General features: G+C 34.8%; 1 protein-coding gene across 4 annotated transcripts in view; it reads right to left on the bottom strand.

Moving 5' to 3' along the window:
* The window catches only part of LOC136029965 (serine/threonine-protein kinase 40-like), a 75,424-nt gene extending 61,985 nt beyond the window's left edge, over positions 1–13,439 (bottom strand). Inside the window, exons 1-3 of one of the 4 annotated variants that reach the window (XM_065708523.1) lie at positions 13,350–13,439; positions 6,799–6,919; positions 4,053–4,187 (exon numbers count right to left, since the gene is read on the bottom strand). In XM_065708523.1, the coding sequence (XP_065564595.1) occupies positions 4,053–4,187; positions 6,799–6,919; positions 13,350–13,363 (270 nt within the window). In that variant the 5' untranslated portion in view covers positions 13,364–13,439. Of the gene's footprint in view, positions 1–654; positions 795–2,106; positions 2,285–4,052; positions 4,188–6,798; positions 6,920–13,268 lie in introns of those variants that run through there. The other 3 variants (XM_065708524.1, XM_065708525.1, XM_065708526.1) reach the window with 3 other exon arrangements.
* Positions 13,440–15,304: the final 1,865 nt, after the last annotated feature.

Here is a 15,304-nt window from a genome sequence, read left to right as displayed (position 1 = left end):
TGTTCATATCTATCATGAACTAAGTAGTGCCCCTTCGTCTCTTTTTTAGTTGTTGATATCACAATAATTATGTTTTTCTCTTCTTCCTCTACCATTTTCTTCTTTTTCTTTTTTTGCTCCTTTCTGCTGTAGTTTGAGTTCTAGTTGTTTCAAATTTCAAGTTTTTTTTCTTCCCAAGTCCTTTTTCATGTTACCAATTATTTACAATCTTCTCTTATTCTCACTATGTGTCTCCCAATATGCTTATGATTTTATAACTATTTGACTTGAAATACAAATTCGGCTGCTCTTTTTCAGCTAATAATAGTCGTTTATCAATAAAGTATTATCTTTATCTTCTTTTTCTTGCCCATTTCTACCTTTTCTAACTTTGTGGTTAGGTTCTTTTATTACTATATTTACTTTTTGTTCGTGTTGAAGAGTTAATTCCCGTGTTTGTCACCTCAACAAGTACGAGTCCCGCTTCTCTAGGAGGTGTATTATTTCTTTGCAGTATTGTACTGTGTTTACAAGTTCAGTAAACAAATTCGACCATTTATTCATTTTGGCAACTAAGAAATTAGTTTATTCTGGAACTAAAAGTCGTCAAAGAGCAATATGTTAACCAAATCAAAAAATATTGATAACAAGATTATGTAATTTTTGGCAACATACTTGAAAGAGTTCATGACACTGCGTTACTCCTCTTTCCCCTCTGAGTAAGGAAAGCAAAGACTTTTCGGTGTGTATTAACATTTTGATAACAATTTAAAACAATTTGATGACAAGATTACAGAATTTTTTGGCAACATGCTTGAAAGAGTCCATGACACTGAGTAGCTCCTCTTTCCCCTCTGAGCAAGGAAAGCAAAGACTTTTCGGTATAACCTACTTACTCATATATGTGGTATATTTCTTTTGCAAAATTGATTTAGCAAAGACTTTTCGGTGTGGATTATCATTTTGATCACAATATAAAAAATATTGATGACAAGATTACAGAATTTTTTGGCAACATACTTGAAAGAGTCCATGATACTGAGTAGCTCCTCTTTCCCCTCTGAGCAAGGAAAGCAAAGACTTTTCGGTATAACCTACTTACTCATATATGTGGTATATTTCTTTTGCAAAATTGATTTAGCAAAGACTTTTCGGTGTGGATTATCATTTTGATCACAATATAAAAAATATTGATGACAAGATTACAGAATTTTTTGGCAACATACTTGAAAGAGTCCATGACACTGCGTAGCTCCTCTTTCCCCTCTGAGCAAGGAAAGCAAAGACTTTTCGGTGTGGATTATCATTTTGATGACAATATAAAAAATATTGATGACAAGATTACAGAATTTTTTGGCAACATACTTGAAAGAGTCCATGATACTGAGTAGCTCCTCTTTCCCTTCTGAGTAAGGAAAGCAAAGACTTTTCGGTGTGGATTATCATTTTGATGACAATATAAAAAATACTGATGACAAGATTACAGAATTTTTTGGCAACATACTTGAAAGAGTCCATGACACTGAGTAGCTCCTCTTTCCCCTTTGAGCAAGGAAAGCAAAGACTTTTCGGTGTGGATTATCATTTTGATCACAATATAAAAAATATTGATGACAAGATTACAGAATTTTTTGGCAACATGCTTGAAAGAGTCCATGACACTGTGTTACTCCTCTTTCCCCTCTGAGTAAGGAAAGCAAAGACTTTTCGGTGTGTATTAACATTTTGATAACAATTTAAAACAATTTGATGACAAGATTACAGAATTTTTTGGCAACATGCTTGAAAGAGTCCATGACACTGAGTAGCTCCTCTTTCCCCTCTGAGTAAGGAAAGCAAAGACTTTTCGGTATAACCTACTTACTCATATATGTGGTATATTTCTTTTGCAAAATTGATTTAGCAAAGACTTTTCGGTGTGGATTATCATTTTGATCACAATATAAAAAATATTGATGACAAGATTACAGAATTTTTTGGCAACATACTTGAAAGAGTCCATGACACTGAGTAGCTCCTCTTTCCCCTCTGAGCAAGGAAAGCAAAGACTTTTCGGTGTGGATTATCATTTTGATGACAATATAAAAAATATTGATGACAAGATTACAGAAATTTTTGGCAACATACTTGAAAGAGTCCATGACACTGCGTTACTCCTCTTTCCCCTCTGAGTAAGGAAAGCAAAGACTTTTCGTTGTGGATTAACATTTTGATGATAATTTAGAAAATATGGATGGCAAGATTACAGAATGTTTTGGCAACATACTTGAAAGAGTCCATGATACTGAGTAGCTCCTCTTTCCCTTCTGAGTAAGGAAAGCAAAGACTTTTCGGTGTGGATTATCATTTTGATGACAATATAAAAAATATTGATGACAAGATTACAGAATTTTTTGGCAACATACTTGAAAGAGTCCATGACACTGAGTAGCTCCTCTTTCCCCTTTGAGCAAGGAAAGCAAAGACTTTTCGGTGTGGATTATCATTTTGATCACAATATAAAAAATATTGATGACAAGATTACAGAATTTTTTGGCAACATACTTGAAAGAGTCCATGACACTGTGTTACTCCTCTTTCCCCTCTGAGTAAGGAAAGCAAAGACTTTTCGGTGTGTATTAACATTTTGATAACAATTTAAAACAATTTGATGACAAGATTACAGAATTTTTTGGCAACATGCTTGAAAGAGTCCATGACACTGAGTAGCTCCTCTTTCCCCTCTGAGTAAGGAAAGCAAAGACTTTTCGTTGTGGATTAACATTTTGATGATAATTTAGAAAATATGGATGGCAAGATTACAGAATGTTTTGGCAACATACTTGAAAGAGTCCATGACACTGCGTAACTCCTCTTTCCCCTCTGAGTAAGGAAAGCAAAGACTTTTCGGTGTGGATTATCATTTTGATGACAATATAAAAAATATTGATGACAAGATTACAGAATTTTTTGGCAACATACTTGAAAGAGTCCATGACACTGAGTAGCTCCTCTTTCCCCTCTGAGCAAGGAAAGCAAAGACTTTTCGGTGTGGATTATCATTTTGATGACAATATAAAAAATATTGATGACAAGATTACAGAATTTTTTGGCAACATACTTGAAAGAGTCCATGACACTGAGTAGCTCCTCTTTCCCCTCTGAGCAAGGAAAGCAAAGACTTTTCGGTGTGGATTATCATTTTGATGACAATATAAAAAATATTGATGACAAGATTACAGAATTTTTTGGCAACATACTTGAAAGAGTCCATGACACTGAGTAGCTCCTCTTTCCCCTCTGAGCAAGGAAAGCAAAGACTTTTCGGTGTGGATTATCATTTTGATCACAATATAAAAAATATTGATGACAAGATTACAGAATTTTTTGGCAACATACTTGAAAGAGTCCATGATACTGAGTAGCTCCTCTTTCCCTTCTGAGTAAGGAAAGCAAAGACTTTTCGGTGTGGATTATCATTTTGATCACAATATAAAAAATATTGATGACAAGATTACAGAATTTTTTGGCAACATACTTGAAAGAGTCCATGACACTGAGTAGCTCCTCTTTCCCCTCTGAGCAAGGAAAGCAAAGACTTTTCGGTGTGGATTATCATTTTGATGACAATATAAAAAATATTGATGACAAGATTACAGAATTTTTTGGCAACATACTTGAAAGAGTCCATGACACTGCGTTACTCCTCTTTCCCCTCTGAGTAAGGAAAGCAAAGACTTTTCGTTGTGGATTATCATTTTGATGACAATATAGAAAATATTGATGACAAGATTACAGAATGTTTTGGCAACATACTTGAAAGAGTCCATGATACTGAGTAGCTCCTCTTTCCCTTCTGAGTAAGGAAAGCAAAGACTTTTCGGTGTGGATTATCATTTTGATGACAATATAAAAAATATTGATGACAAGATTACAGAATTTTTTGGCAACATACTTGAAAGAGTCCATGACACTGAGTAGCTCCTCTTTCCCCTCTGAGCAAGGAAAGCAAAGACTTTTCGGTGTGGATTATCATTTTGATGACAATATAAAAAATATTGATGACAAGATTACAGAATTTTTTGGCAACATACTTGAAAGAGTCCATGACACTGCGTTACTCCTCTTTCCCCTCTGAGTAAGGAAAGCAAAGACTTTTCGGTGTGGATTAACATTTTTCCTTGTTTGTCATCAGCTACTTCGTCTTCAAGGTTCTTTAAGGCCATCACCTAAAAATTCAAACGTCAGGTGAAAAAAAGACAACAAAAGTATATTTTTGTTAGCACTTACGGCTAGCCCTACTGAAAACAAAGCAAAAGATCAAAAGCAAATGACAGGGAGAGGAGGGAACTAGCTTCAAGATCTTTAAAGGTCTTCACTTAAAAATTATAACATTATCAGAGTCTTCACTGAGGTCTTGACAAAGGTCTTCACTGAGAAAATTGCATATCACTTTAATATTATCTTTTGTCATGGTTGCAGTGACAGCTGGTAGAGCTAGGTAAGCCTAGTAAAGACCAAACCTCAGTCAATAGTAATGAAAAATTCAAAAACGTGTTGGAAAAAAACAAACTATTTAGTGAGAAAAATTTGCCATTTGTAGCTGCTTTGGGAAGGGTAACTGTTAGTGCGATTATATAGAAAAAGCAGTAGGTATAGCAATTTTCTTTCAAACGAGCTTTTAAACATTTTTGTTGTGACACCCCAGCACCCCACTAGTAGGAAAAAAACTGAGATGAGGAGGAGACATGAGAAAAAAGGAGACACTGCACTGCTTCCCATGAGAAAAAGTGATTTTCCTTGCTACTCAAGATGAGGGACAGTAATTCTTCTATATGGGGTTTTTGGCTATGAAGATTCTAATCGTGCAATATTCATTTCAATCTGACACCAATTTCGTGTGATTTACAGCGTTTTTGAAATACTCATAAACTTTTTTTGCAATATACTTTTACCATTAGGATCAATTTAAATATTAGTTAGCATTCTTGAATCAGCCTCAAGTGATGATTCTCCCTCTGTTGACAGTCCGTTTCAAAACGCATTTTGAAATTTCAGAGTTACTAACGGTTTACTTTCTTTCTTTACTAGGCTGTCCCTAATGGGGCAATCATGATATATATATATATATATATATATATATATATATATAATTTTTGTAAATAGGGATTTGAAACCTCTGCAATATGGTTCTCTTACATGCTGAATTTAATGGCGTTGAGTCTGGTGATTTAATTTTCACTAAGAAAACTCCCATTTTTGGAGGTTTTTCCCCTTGTTTAAAAATCAGGAGAAGTTTCTCAAGCTTGTAACCTTTGGTGGAAAAAAAGAATTTTACATATTTGGAAACACAAAAAAAAGAAAGCTGATTAAAACATTTTCCTCATAGTGATAACTACAGTACATGATCACAGGTTCATAATGTTTGGTCACAGAAAAACTAAAACACATAGGCATAACAAATGAATAAAGATATTGAGGCAAAAAGAAGAAAAGCATTCAAAGCAGCAAAGACTGGAAGAAAGGAAGGAAAAGAATAGAAAAGAGGGTAAAAGTGGATTGGGGAGCAAAATGATGCTACAAATAATTATAACAACCTCTTCATTCAGCAAATACATGGGCTAAAAGCTTATTACTTTAATTATCTTAAAATATAGCTTGGAGCAAGCTAAAAGATCTCTCCTTGTACAGCTCCAAAGTTGATGATGTGAGTTGTATTCAGGATTCTTTAGTGATCAGGTGCACTGTGTAGATCCATAGCTTCCCAGTTGAGTTTATACTCCCTAGGGGACCACTCAATATCCAGTATTTGTTTGAAATAGTGATATTGAGGCAAAATATCACTATTTCATAATTAACAAATTAATTATATTGTAGCATACAGTCAACTCTAATTTCTGCAGGTTGTATAGGCCAATTGCAGTAGTGTGCACCCTTAGCAAGCTTTTTGAATATGTTTTACTTCCCCATAGGATCCAATTTGCAAATTATGATTTAAATCAGTTTGGTTTCAGGTCTGGAATTTGTGTTCAGCATGCTCATCATGCCTCAGCTTCTCTTGTCAAAGAGGCAACCTATTATCAAAACGCCCAACATTTCTGCACTCTGGACTGGTCCAAACCTTTTTATTCTGTTTGTAAGGCTAAAGCTTGGTTTCCTCTTAGTCAATTTGGTGTTAATCCTTTGGTTATTTCAGTTTTGAAAATTTGTTATTCCCATTTTTATGCATGTTCACAGTTTTCTAATGGTGATTATTTTGGCAACATACCAATTTACAACCAGAAAGCCTAGGCAAAGCTTTTATCGACTTTCTGTGACCATTTCATTTTCTTTTTACACTGATCTTCATCCAATCCTCAATAGTGATGATTTTAGATGCATACAAATTGATTATTTCCAATATTGCAAATTTCTCCTTTTTATTCCTAGGTCTTATTGGAACCAAAAGCTTGTCAGAAAGTACCATACCACAGATTATTCCTGTCTTCTATTGTTTGATTCATAAATTAAGTAAGAATGGTTCACCATCACCTTATCTGCCTATGTAGTTAGTGTGTTATTGTTAATTTTGTGCATTGTTCTTTTTAATAATTATGCTTTTTTTTCTTGTCTTTTCAAGAGTTTGGCTGTATTAGCATACAGCAATGAGCTGATTAAGATCATTTTCCTCCTTTACACCTTGAACTTTGAGATATTTTTCTGACTAGTTGCAAACATGACCTAATTACAGTAATTAGTTAGTTTATTTTTTTTTAGTAGGAAAATACTTTTTTTTGAAAGGTTTTTTTGTGTCTGTACTGACATCTCCCTCCCAAAAAGAAAACCAATCAGAAAGCCTACCTTGATAGTTCTGAATTTGGATGACTCTCCATGCTTGGCAATATATTGTGAAATACATTTAACAGGGCTGGGGCCCAAACTTGGTCCCAAGATATATGGACCAACTTTATTCATTGCACACCTAAAAAATTAAAACATAAGGATTTGAGGGCAATATATGCTATAAAAATTGCACTTGAAACTTACAGCAAAATTAAAATTTTTTGAATATAAAACAGAGTACATTTGTCAACTCCAGCATGTTGAAGCAAGCATGAGTATGTCAACATATAAAAACAAAAACACAGAGACAGATATTTGCTTTCTTATTTTCTTTCCAGGGGTGGGGGGAAATTGTCATGGTAGCAATTACACTTAGAACATTATATTTGGAAAGAATACTGAATGAGAAATTTAATGTATGTATTTATGTATATATTTATTTCCCATCAAAAGAAGCAGATGGAGTATAAGATAAAAAAAAAGCAAAAAACACACTACAAAAGAATACACAAACACAAGCAAAATAAAGAACAAATGGATATCTAACTGCAAAAAACAAAACCTATTGCCTCAAAATAATTGCCCGAGGATGAGTAACAATATTAGAGTTATATCTGGCGATCTGGGCTATGATCACTTTGTTAGGGTTAATAATCCCATACTGCTGATAATAATAATTTATTTTTGACCCGCTACAAAAAATCAAAGCGGAGTACCAATAAAAGAAACAAAACAAACACTACACAAAACAGAAAAAACAAGAAACTAAAGCAAATGAGTAAGGACCCCGTGGGCGGGCAGATACTTATAAGTACACTGGGGTATTTTGCCAGCAAGATCTGTGAGCTTCGACCCAATATCTGGGAAACTATAAATAGATATGAGGCTCCTATTCCTATACCATGGAGGCAGATACAATAGAAAACGGGAAAAACGGAAATAATAAGAACGAATTGAACTGATATCTTTTTTATGAAAAATAGGGTAAATACCAGAAAGAAACAAAACCGAATGATCTGTAAAAACCGAGTATAATTTAGCAAGAGACTTTCTATTGTATCTACCTCGGTTAGCAACAATTTTAGAGTAACTTAATTGGATTTTCTTCTTGCAATCAGCAACAGTGAGAGTCCGTAAGGATTTTAGAGTTTTACTAATGTTAATTCCCAGCCACCAAAATGAAGAAACCAACAGGATAGAAAAAGATCCATAGATTAGAGGAGTAGTGATATTGCTATTAAATGAAAGATATTCACACTTTGAAAGATTAAGAGAAAGTCCAATCGCATGAAGTTTAGATGCTACTATTGAAACAGACAAAGAGAGCCCTTTTTAGTCCTACTGATCAAAAGAATATCATCCGCATAGGCAAGATAAGAAATATTTACAGAATTGAGGATGCAAGTAGGTGGGATAGAGGAAAGGACAGATGATATACAAAGTTTGAAAATAGAGGGGGAGAGGACAGCACCTTGCTGGACCCCACATCGTATTGGAATTTTACTATCTGAAACCCTCATATCCTGTCACAATACAATTATATACTGAATGAATTATATAACCTCATATACTGACTTGTCACAATACAATTACTTATCCATGATGGAAGCCATAAGAGGTACTTTGCATATTTATAATATATAGACTGCAATTCTTTCTTATCTTCCTTTTGGAATATCCTCCAAAAGCAACTTAAACACAGATAATGGGGTAGTGCCATTGCATTGTACAGATGGGCCAAAATCCGCCAACCAAACTGACACTTATAAACTACAACATGGATATACACTAAAGAGATCCGTTTCTGCAGATGACTTTGCAAAAGATGATGCATTTCAAGCAAAGACCAACCAATAGGGATCCCCGAATAAACTATGTGTTTGGAAAGCCAAATAGTAGCACCACCCAGCCTAACATCAACAGCAGACCCTTCCTTAGCATTAAACAACATCACATCTGATTTCGCTGCCCTGGCCGAGTGGGTTGGTGCGCTGGATTCGGGATCTCTTGTCTGAGAGGACGCGGGTTCGAATCCCAGTGTACCCAATTCTTCAGTTTGGGATGGGGGTCAGTGGCGTGACTCTGTAAGCTTAGCCAGAGTTGACCCAGCTCTAAATGGGTACCTGGAGAAATCTGGGGAAGGTAAACAGGAAGGGTGTGCAAAAGCACAGGTTGGCTGGCCCCCAACCCCCCATTGCACTTCCTGGCTGAAGGGCCAAGAAACAGAGATCAGCACCACCGGTATGGACTGTAAAGTCTAATGCTGTATCCTTTACCTTTTTTTTTACATCTGATTTCTCTTCATTAAACTGAAGGCCCATTTTTCCATATTCTACTTGAAAGTGAATAAAATTCTCCTCTAAACTTCAAAGGAGGTGGCTCAGATTCAGTACATTGTCTGCATAGCTTATTAACGATAGATCAATCCCTCTCAGAATGTATGTCAGATTTGACTTAGATTGTGGTTTGACAATGCTGTTATTAAATGTGGTAGGTGATGTCAATGCACCCTGCCTTGCACCTTTTTTTAGGGGATGTACCAGGTTATTCGTCAGGTTTAGTGTTGTTGGTAGCTTGAGCTCAGCTTTTAAATTTTGATACATATCATATAAAGAGTTTAACATACATGGGTTAACACCTGCTAGGCCCATATCTAAAATAATCTGCATATGAATTAGTGAATCAAAGGCCCTTATGACATCATGCACAGCAACAGCTATGCTCTCACTGCTTTTCTCAGCATCTGTCAATGCCAAAACAAGAGCAGAAAGAGTATGGCCACAACCTAGACTAGGCTGAAAACTGAATTGATGGTCTGGAACTGTGCATTTTGACCACAGTTCATCAATAATAAGCGCCTCAGATAACTTACAAAAAATTGTAGCCACAGTTATAGGTCAGAATGACAAGCACTGGCAAAGTGCTTTCCCTTTTTAGGCACAGGTGTTAGTATTCCTATTGAAAAAGAATCAGGCACAATACCTAGGTTAAAAATCATTTGAAAAAGAAGGGCAAGTTGCTCAAGGAACATCTTGCTGCAAATAGCAGGTGCTGAATTGATATATTATAGCAACCACACAATTTCTTTTTTTTAGTTTTCTAATAACAGTACAGATAGAACAACTTGTAATTATAACACCCAGACTGTTTTCTTCTTGCTCATGTGAGAAGAAATCATCCAATTTTAAACCAAAACTTTTTTGTAGCCAGATATCAGGAGCTGAAAATTCATTTCTATAATGCTGAATCCAATTATCTTAATGGTTCTCAATGCAGGGTAACTCTGAATCAATTCCTGAAAGTTTTGTCCACTTAATAAACTGCTTTGTAAGCTAGCAAAAAGCCTAATGTATACATAACTCCATGACTAACATAAGGACAAGGTGAGCAAAAAGTACTTGATTCATTTTTGTGTCCTCTTCCCAAATATAATAATCAATTCACATGCAAATGCATCATTTCCTGATGCTCCCATATTTACCACTAATGGTAAAATCCTAGTTTAGGAGCTTTATACTATCTTTGAAAGCACTTGAAAAGACTAAAGATGCTCTTTATGCCCTTTTTAATATCTAGCTGAGGTGGAAGGATCTGGTGATTTCCTTGTTCTTTGCACACATGAACATACATTTTCATGTATATTTGCCCAGATTTTGTCAGAAGCTATAAAAAGAGGGGTTGATCCTTCTGTTATTAATTGTCTCTGTTATATGTATAGTCATCTTAAAGATAAAATAAAAGGAAGTTCAGATCCTTTCAATATATCTAAGGGTGTCAGACAGGGTGGTTTAACTTCCCCTTCTCTTTTTAATAACTCAGTTTCTGCTGCTCAATGCTCTGTTGAGTGCACATGTATTTATGGTGAAACTGATGTTTCTTTATTTACCTATACTGATGATATTTTGAATCTAAGTTGCACCTTTTTGGGAAGTAAGAGAAATTTTTCTAGACTCCAGCATCAATATCAGCAAATCAGTCTGAATTTTAATGTTGATAAAACTGCAGCAATTGCTTTTAATCTTAAGGGTAACTCTGGCCTGCAACTTGAACTTTTAAATTGATTCTGCCTGCAAACATTATTGATAAAAGAGTGGAAGATTTCATATGCTCCTCTAGAAAACTTAACCACCAGTGGTCTTCCCTCTTTGTATAGTATGTAGTTATGTTTGTGTTTGTTTATTGTAATCTATCTTTTCATTGATTGTTTATTTTCTCTTTTTATTTTTTTTTGTCTTTTGTTTTGTTGATGGGTCAGAAATAAATAGAATTGAACTAAAGAAATAGAAAATAAAAGAAAATCCTATAAACTAAACAAACCCAAGAGTAAAAGCTAAAACACTAGAGTGAGAGAAAACACTAAAACAGAGAAATTCTTACTTAATAACATGCAGGATGTTTCTAATAGTCAGATTATAATGTTCCCTTCTATTATTATCTACTTTTTAAAATTATTTCAAATAACATGTAAATTATGTATTTAATCACACACAGAGATGAATTCCAGATTGAGAAGATAACCAGCTCATTGTAGGAGCTATAATATATAGTTAGAATGAAGTACCCTAATCAAGAAATATATATTGTCTATATCTATAATCTTTTAGACCTAACTATTATTATTAATAAACCTTTATACCATTTTCAAAGCAATTTTCATTATTCATGATCACCAATTCTTTGTAATAGTCTTGTATCTGGACAGCCAATGTGTGTTTGTGTCCTTTTTTTGTTATCTTTTGTGAATACTCTGTCTAATGTATTCTTTTTTTTATAGGCAATAAATAAATAATATTAACAATTTAGGGGGGGGGTTGAAATTCTAGCTTAGGGGCTTTTTGCTATCTGTGAAAGAAGTTGAGTTTGGTGAACAGAATCTTTCAGGGGTATATCTAGAACCTTAATGATCATCTAGAAAGATCATTGATCATTAATGATCATAATGATCATTATGATGATTAAGTACATTATGATAAATAATAATGATAATTAAGATCATAATGATCATTTTAAAGCATCTATCTCTATTCCTCCCTATCAGGGGAGGAATATTCCTCTATTCAGGAAGGAATATTCTTCTATTCCTCCCTATCAGGGGAGGAATATTCCTCTATTCAGGAAGGAATATTCTTCTATTCCTCTATTCAGGGAGGAACTGACCTTTAACCATCTTTGTGTTATAAAAGTGAAACCTTGCCAAATACATCTGTAAAATTAGCTGCAAGAAAAGTTTTGTGAGTCTTATTCCTGCTTTTGATCAATCCCAATTTAAAAAGTTTTAAAAATCAGTAAAATCCTTTGTCAAATCTAGGAAAATAACCTTAATGTGACTTCAAATTCTATAGAAACAACAGGAATTACATTTTCAAAACTAATAACATATAACAATCTGTTAACCTCTCAACACTCGTTTTTCAGTGTAGGTGTAACAACATGCTGCTCACCTACAGGTACCTCCAGCAAGCAGATCAGAAGCTGTTGACTTTCTGTCCCAACCAAAAGCAAACACAAGGACTTTCCAAAAAGCTGTTCAAATCCAGCATTAACACCAAAGTTGGACTAGATTTTTTCAGCCAGTGAGTGGTGAATGATTAGAACCAACTAAGCCAAGAGACAGTCTCAGCAACCTCGCCCAAGGAATTCAAAAAGAGGCTTGACAAGGAATGAGAGGCCAAACCATGGAGATTCCAGTGAGAAAACCCCTCCCAGCCCTCACTACCATAACAGTTGTGGAACACAATAGAGAGTTAGCTTGGAGGATGATGCAGCTTGTCATACCCAACCATCTCACACACTCTATCTGAAGTTGCTGTTGTGTGGTGGTGCCAACTCTAAATCACTGGAGAATGGTCCTTGAACCATACCTACCATGTGATCACCATTACCAAGTGGGCTTAAATTGCATCTCTCCAGCACTCTCTAGTCCCTATGGTTTGTCACTTGACCTTAGCACAGCAACCAGATCTATCACCATCATCAACTATGGAGCATCACAATTCTTGCAACTAATTCGCTCTGAAGTGCGAATTAAGGTAATTAAGGTAATAACAGTTTAAAACATATAAGATTAAACTGTCATGTATACAACCTTCTAAGCCATAGAAATATAAAAGAATAGACATAATAGCAAAGCAATACCATCCCAGGGTATATTTCTGCCCTAGGTTTGACCCTGAAAGTTTCATTCATATAACTGAGCTACTTTCCAGGGTAGCAAGAAGCTAATAAACTAGAATTTTACAGATTCTCATTTAGGCTACATTTCATCTCTAGAACCTTAGCCTATCATAGAGCTGACAGATTTAATGATGAAAGTTTATCCTGACAATAATTTTAGGATTGCCCTGTGTGTTTTTTCGAGGGCTCTTTCCTGAATAAAACAAACAGTTCAAGTAGCACAAAAGTTCTTGCTATTTCACATCACACTTGAAAGACTATAGCTACAAAGGACCAAAGTATAAAAATCTCAATAAAATTTAATTCAGTTATACCTAGGACCAAAAACGAAACAGATTTTATAGCTCCCAAATCGAATTCCTGGAACTGGAATTAGGCAACTTTTAATTGACTACCTCGAGTTTATCATTTAAAACTTTTGCAATAAGTGTGGTATAGTCGCCATCTACATAAGCCATTTCCTGGGAAATTAGGGTGTGTTTCTGCTGTTGCACGTTTTCGTTTCTATATACAGCACAAAAAGGTGCTGAAAATGGGCCGGCATGCCAAAATCAGGGAGTGAAGACGGTTTTTTCTTTTTATGGGAACCTAATCAAGCAATAAATTTGAATATAAAGCCACAGGGCTTAAAAGAAAGATAAAGAAGCTCAGAAATGGTCGAATGAATAAACTTTCTTACTAATTGAAGTTTGGAATGACAAATTTGATGACCTACAGGAAAATAGGACTTAAAGTTCAAACTCATATGGCCATGTCAGAAAAGTTATCAAGGGGAATTTAATCAGTTCTCACAAAAAAAGCTAATGAGATTAAGGTCAGGGTGCAGTGTTTGAGGAACTACTATAATAGATTAATCCCCAAAAATCTGACCCCTCCCAAAATTTTGAAGATAATAATGTTCGTGTGTCAAAACTAGTGGATTTTTTACGATCATAATTCGAACATATCCGTTGTATCAGCTGAACCACCTCACTGAGGAAATTATGTGTTCTGATAGTTGTGTACAAATTAAGAGCTCATTACCTATTAGGGATTTGTGCCAGTCCGAATATTGAAGAATATTTTATAGCTATGTTGTGTAGGTATAATATTAAATCTGTGATTTCTTGTTTAGGTATTTTTTTGCTGCTTGGGGAAAGAAGGAGATACTTAGGAAAGGCTTAGAACCAAAAAATTAATTGTTCTTACAGCTGTCTTATTTATGGGGAATAGAAGGAAAATGTGCTATATTTTCTGAGGAGAGATGGGGGGTTAAGTGATTTGAGAAAGGAATTTTTTTTAGAAGGGTGAGGGGAAAAAGTTGTCAGTGCACAAGTTGCCAAAGAATGGGTGTTTTGTGAGTATTAGGAATCTAGGTCGGTTTATTTAATTGGGTACGACGCAATCGAAGGGTGTTCTCTGATGGTTATGTTCATGTTATTTTTTTTTCTTTGAATTGGTATTGTAGGTTGTTTTAAATTTTTTTAATTGCTTAATTGATTCTTTTAAATACTTTAGTAGGTTATTTTTTTCTTTTGTTTCTTGTGACCATGAATGTGCGGAGCTGTTTGTGTCAAATTGACATACATACATATGAGAATCTCAGATTTTGTTCAGAAATAGGAAATGTGGATCCATGTTTGTTCAATTGTGATTTTAGGCTGATTTATGATTTTGTTACGATTTTTTACAATTTTTACCAGTATAGACTCTTATATACATCCCAAATTTACACCCCAGCTTTTCAGAAAGCGCCGAACGTAGACGCTGCTATACAGTCTTGATTTACGAACTCACAATCCCGATTGCTAATGGGACATTACTTTCATAACCGAGATTGTCAGTGCTTTACAATTTAATTGGTCGGTTACAAGGCCTATTAGTTTTAAACAGCTCAAAAACTTATAGGCCTTGTAACCGACAAATTAAACTGTAAAATTAGAATCAGATTTAAAAATTTTTAATTCTACTGATAACATAGATTTGGAAAGTAATATCCCGTCGGCAATCGAGACTGTGATTTCGTAATTCAACAACTATGTTCGAAAAGAATACTGGGGATTTAGATTGTTCGTTTTTCCCAGTCGTTTGCTGGGTTTGTTTGCTGGTTAAAGTTCGAGAATCCAGTTTTCTAGACTGGTTTTATAAACCTCTTTGTTCCACAATAATTCAAAATCTTGTTTTTATAATCTAGTTTTTCAGTAGAAAAAGCCTATTGACTAAACATTGCCGATCAATAACCCGTTTCTATGCGCTTTGCGCATTGATATTTTCCATCAGTAACCCGTTTTGGCCATCTAAAAAAACATGCTAATCGACAGCTGCAGCCCCAATGGATTCATCAAAGTAAAAACTGCTAATATGTTTGTAT

Source organism: Artemia franciscana, chromosome 8, assembly GCF_032884065.1.
Source record: "Artemia franciscana chromosome 8, ASM3288406v1, whole genome shotgun sequence".
Lineage (NCBI taxonomy): Eukaryota > Metazoa > Arthropoda > Branchiopoda > Anostraca > Artemiidae > Artemia > Artemia franciscana.
The sequence above is the reverse complement of the archived record's forward strand: the minus strand, read 5'-3'. Positions and strand labels throughout refer to the sequence as shown.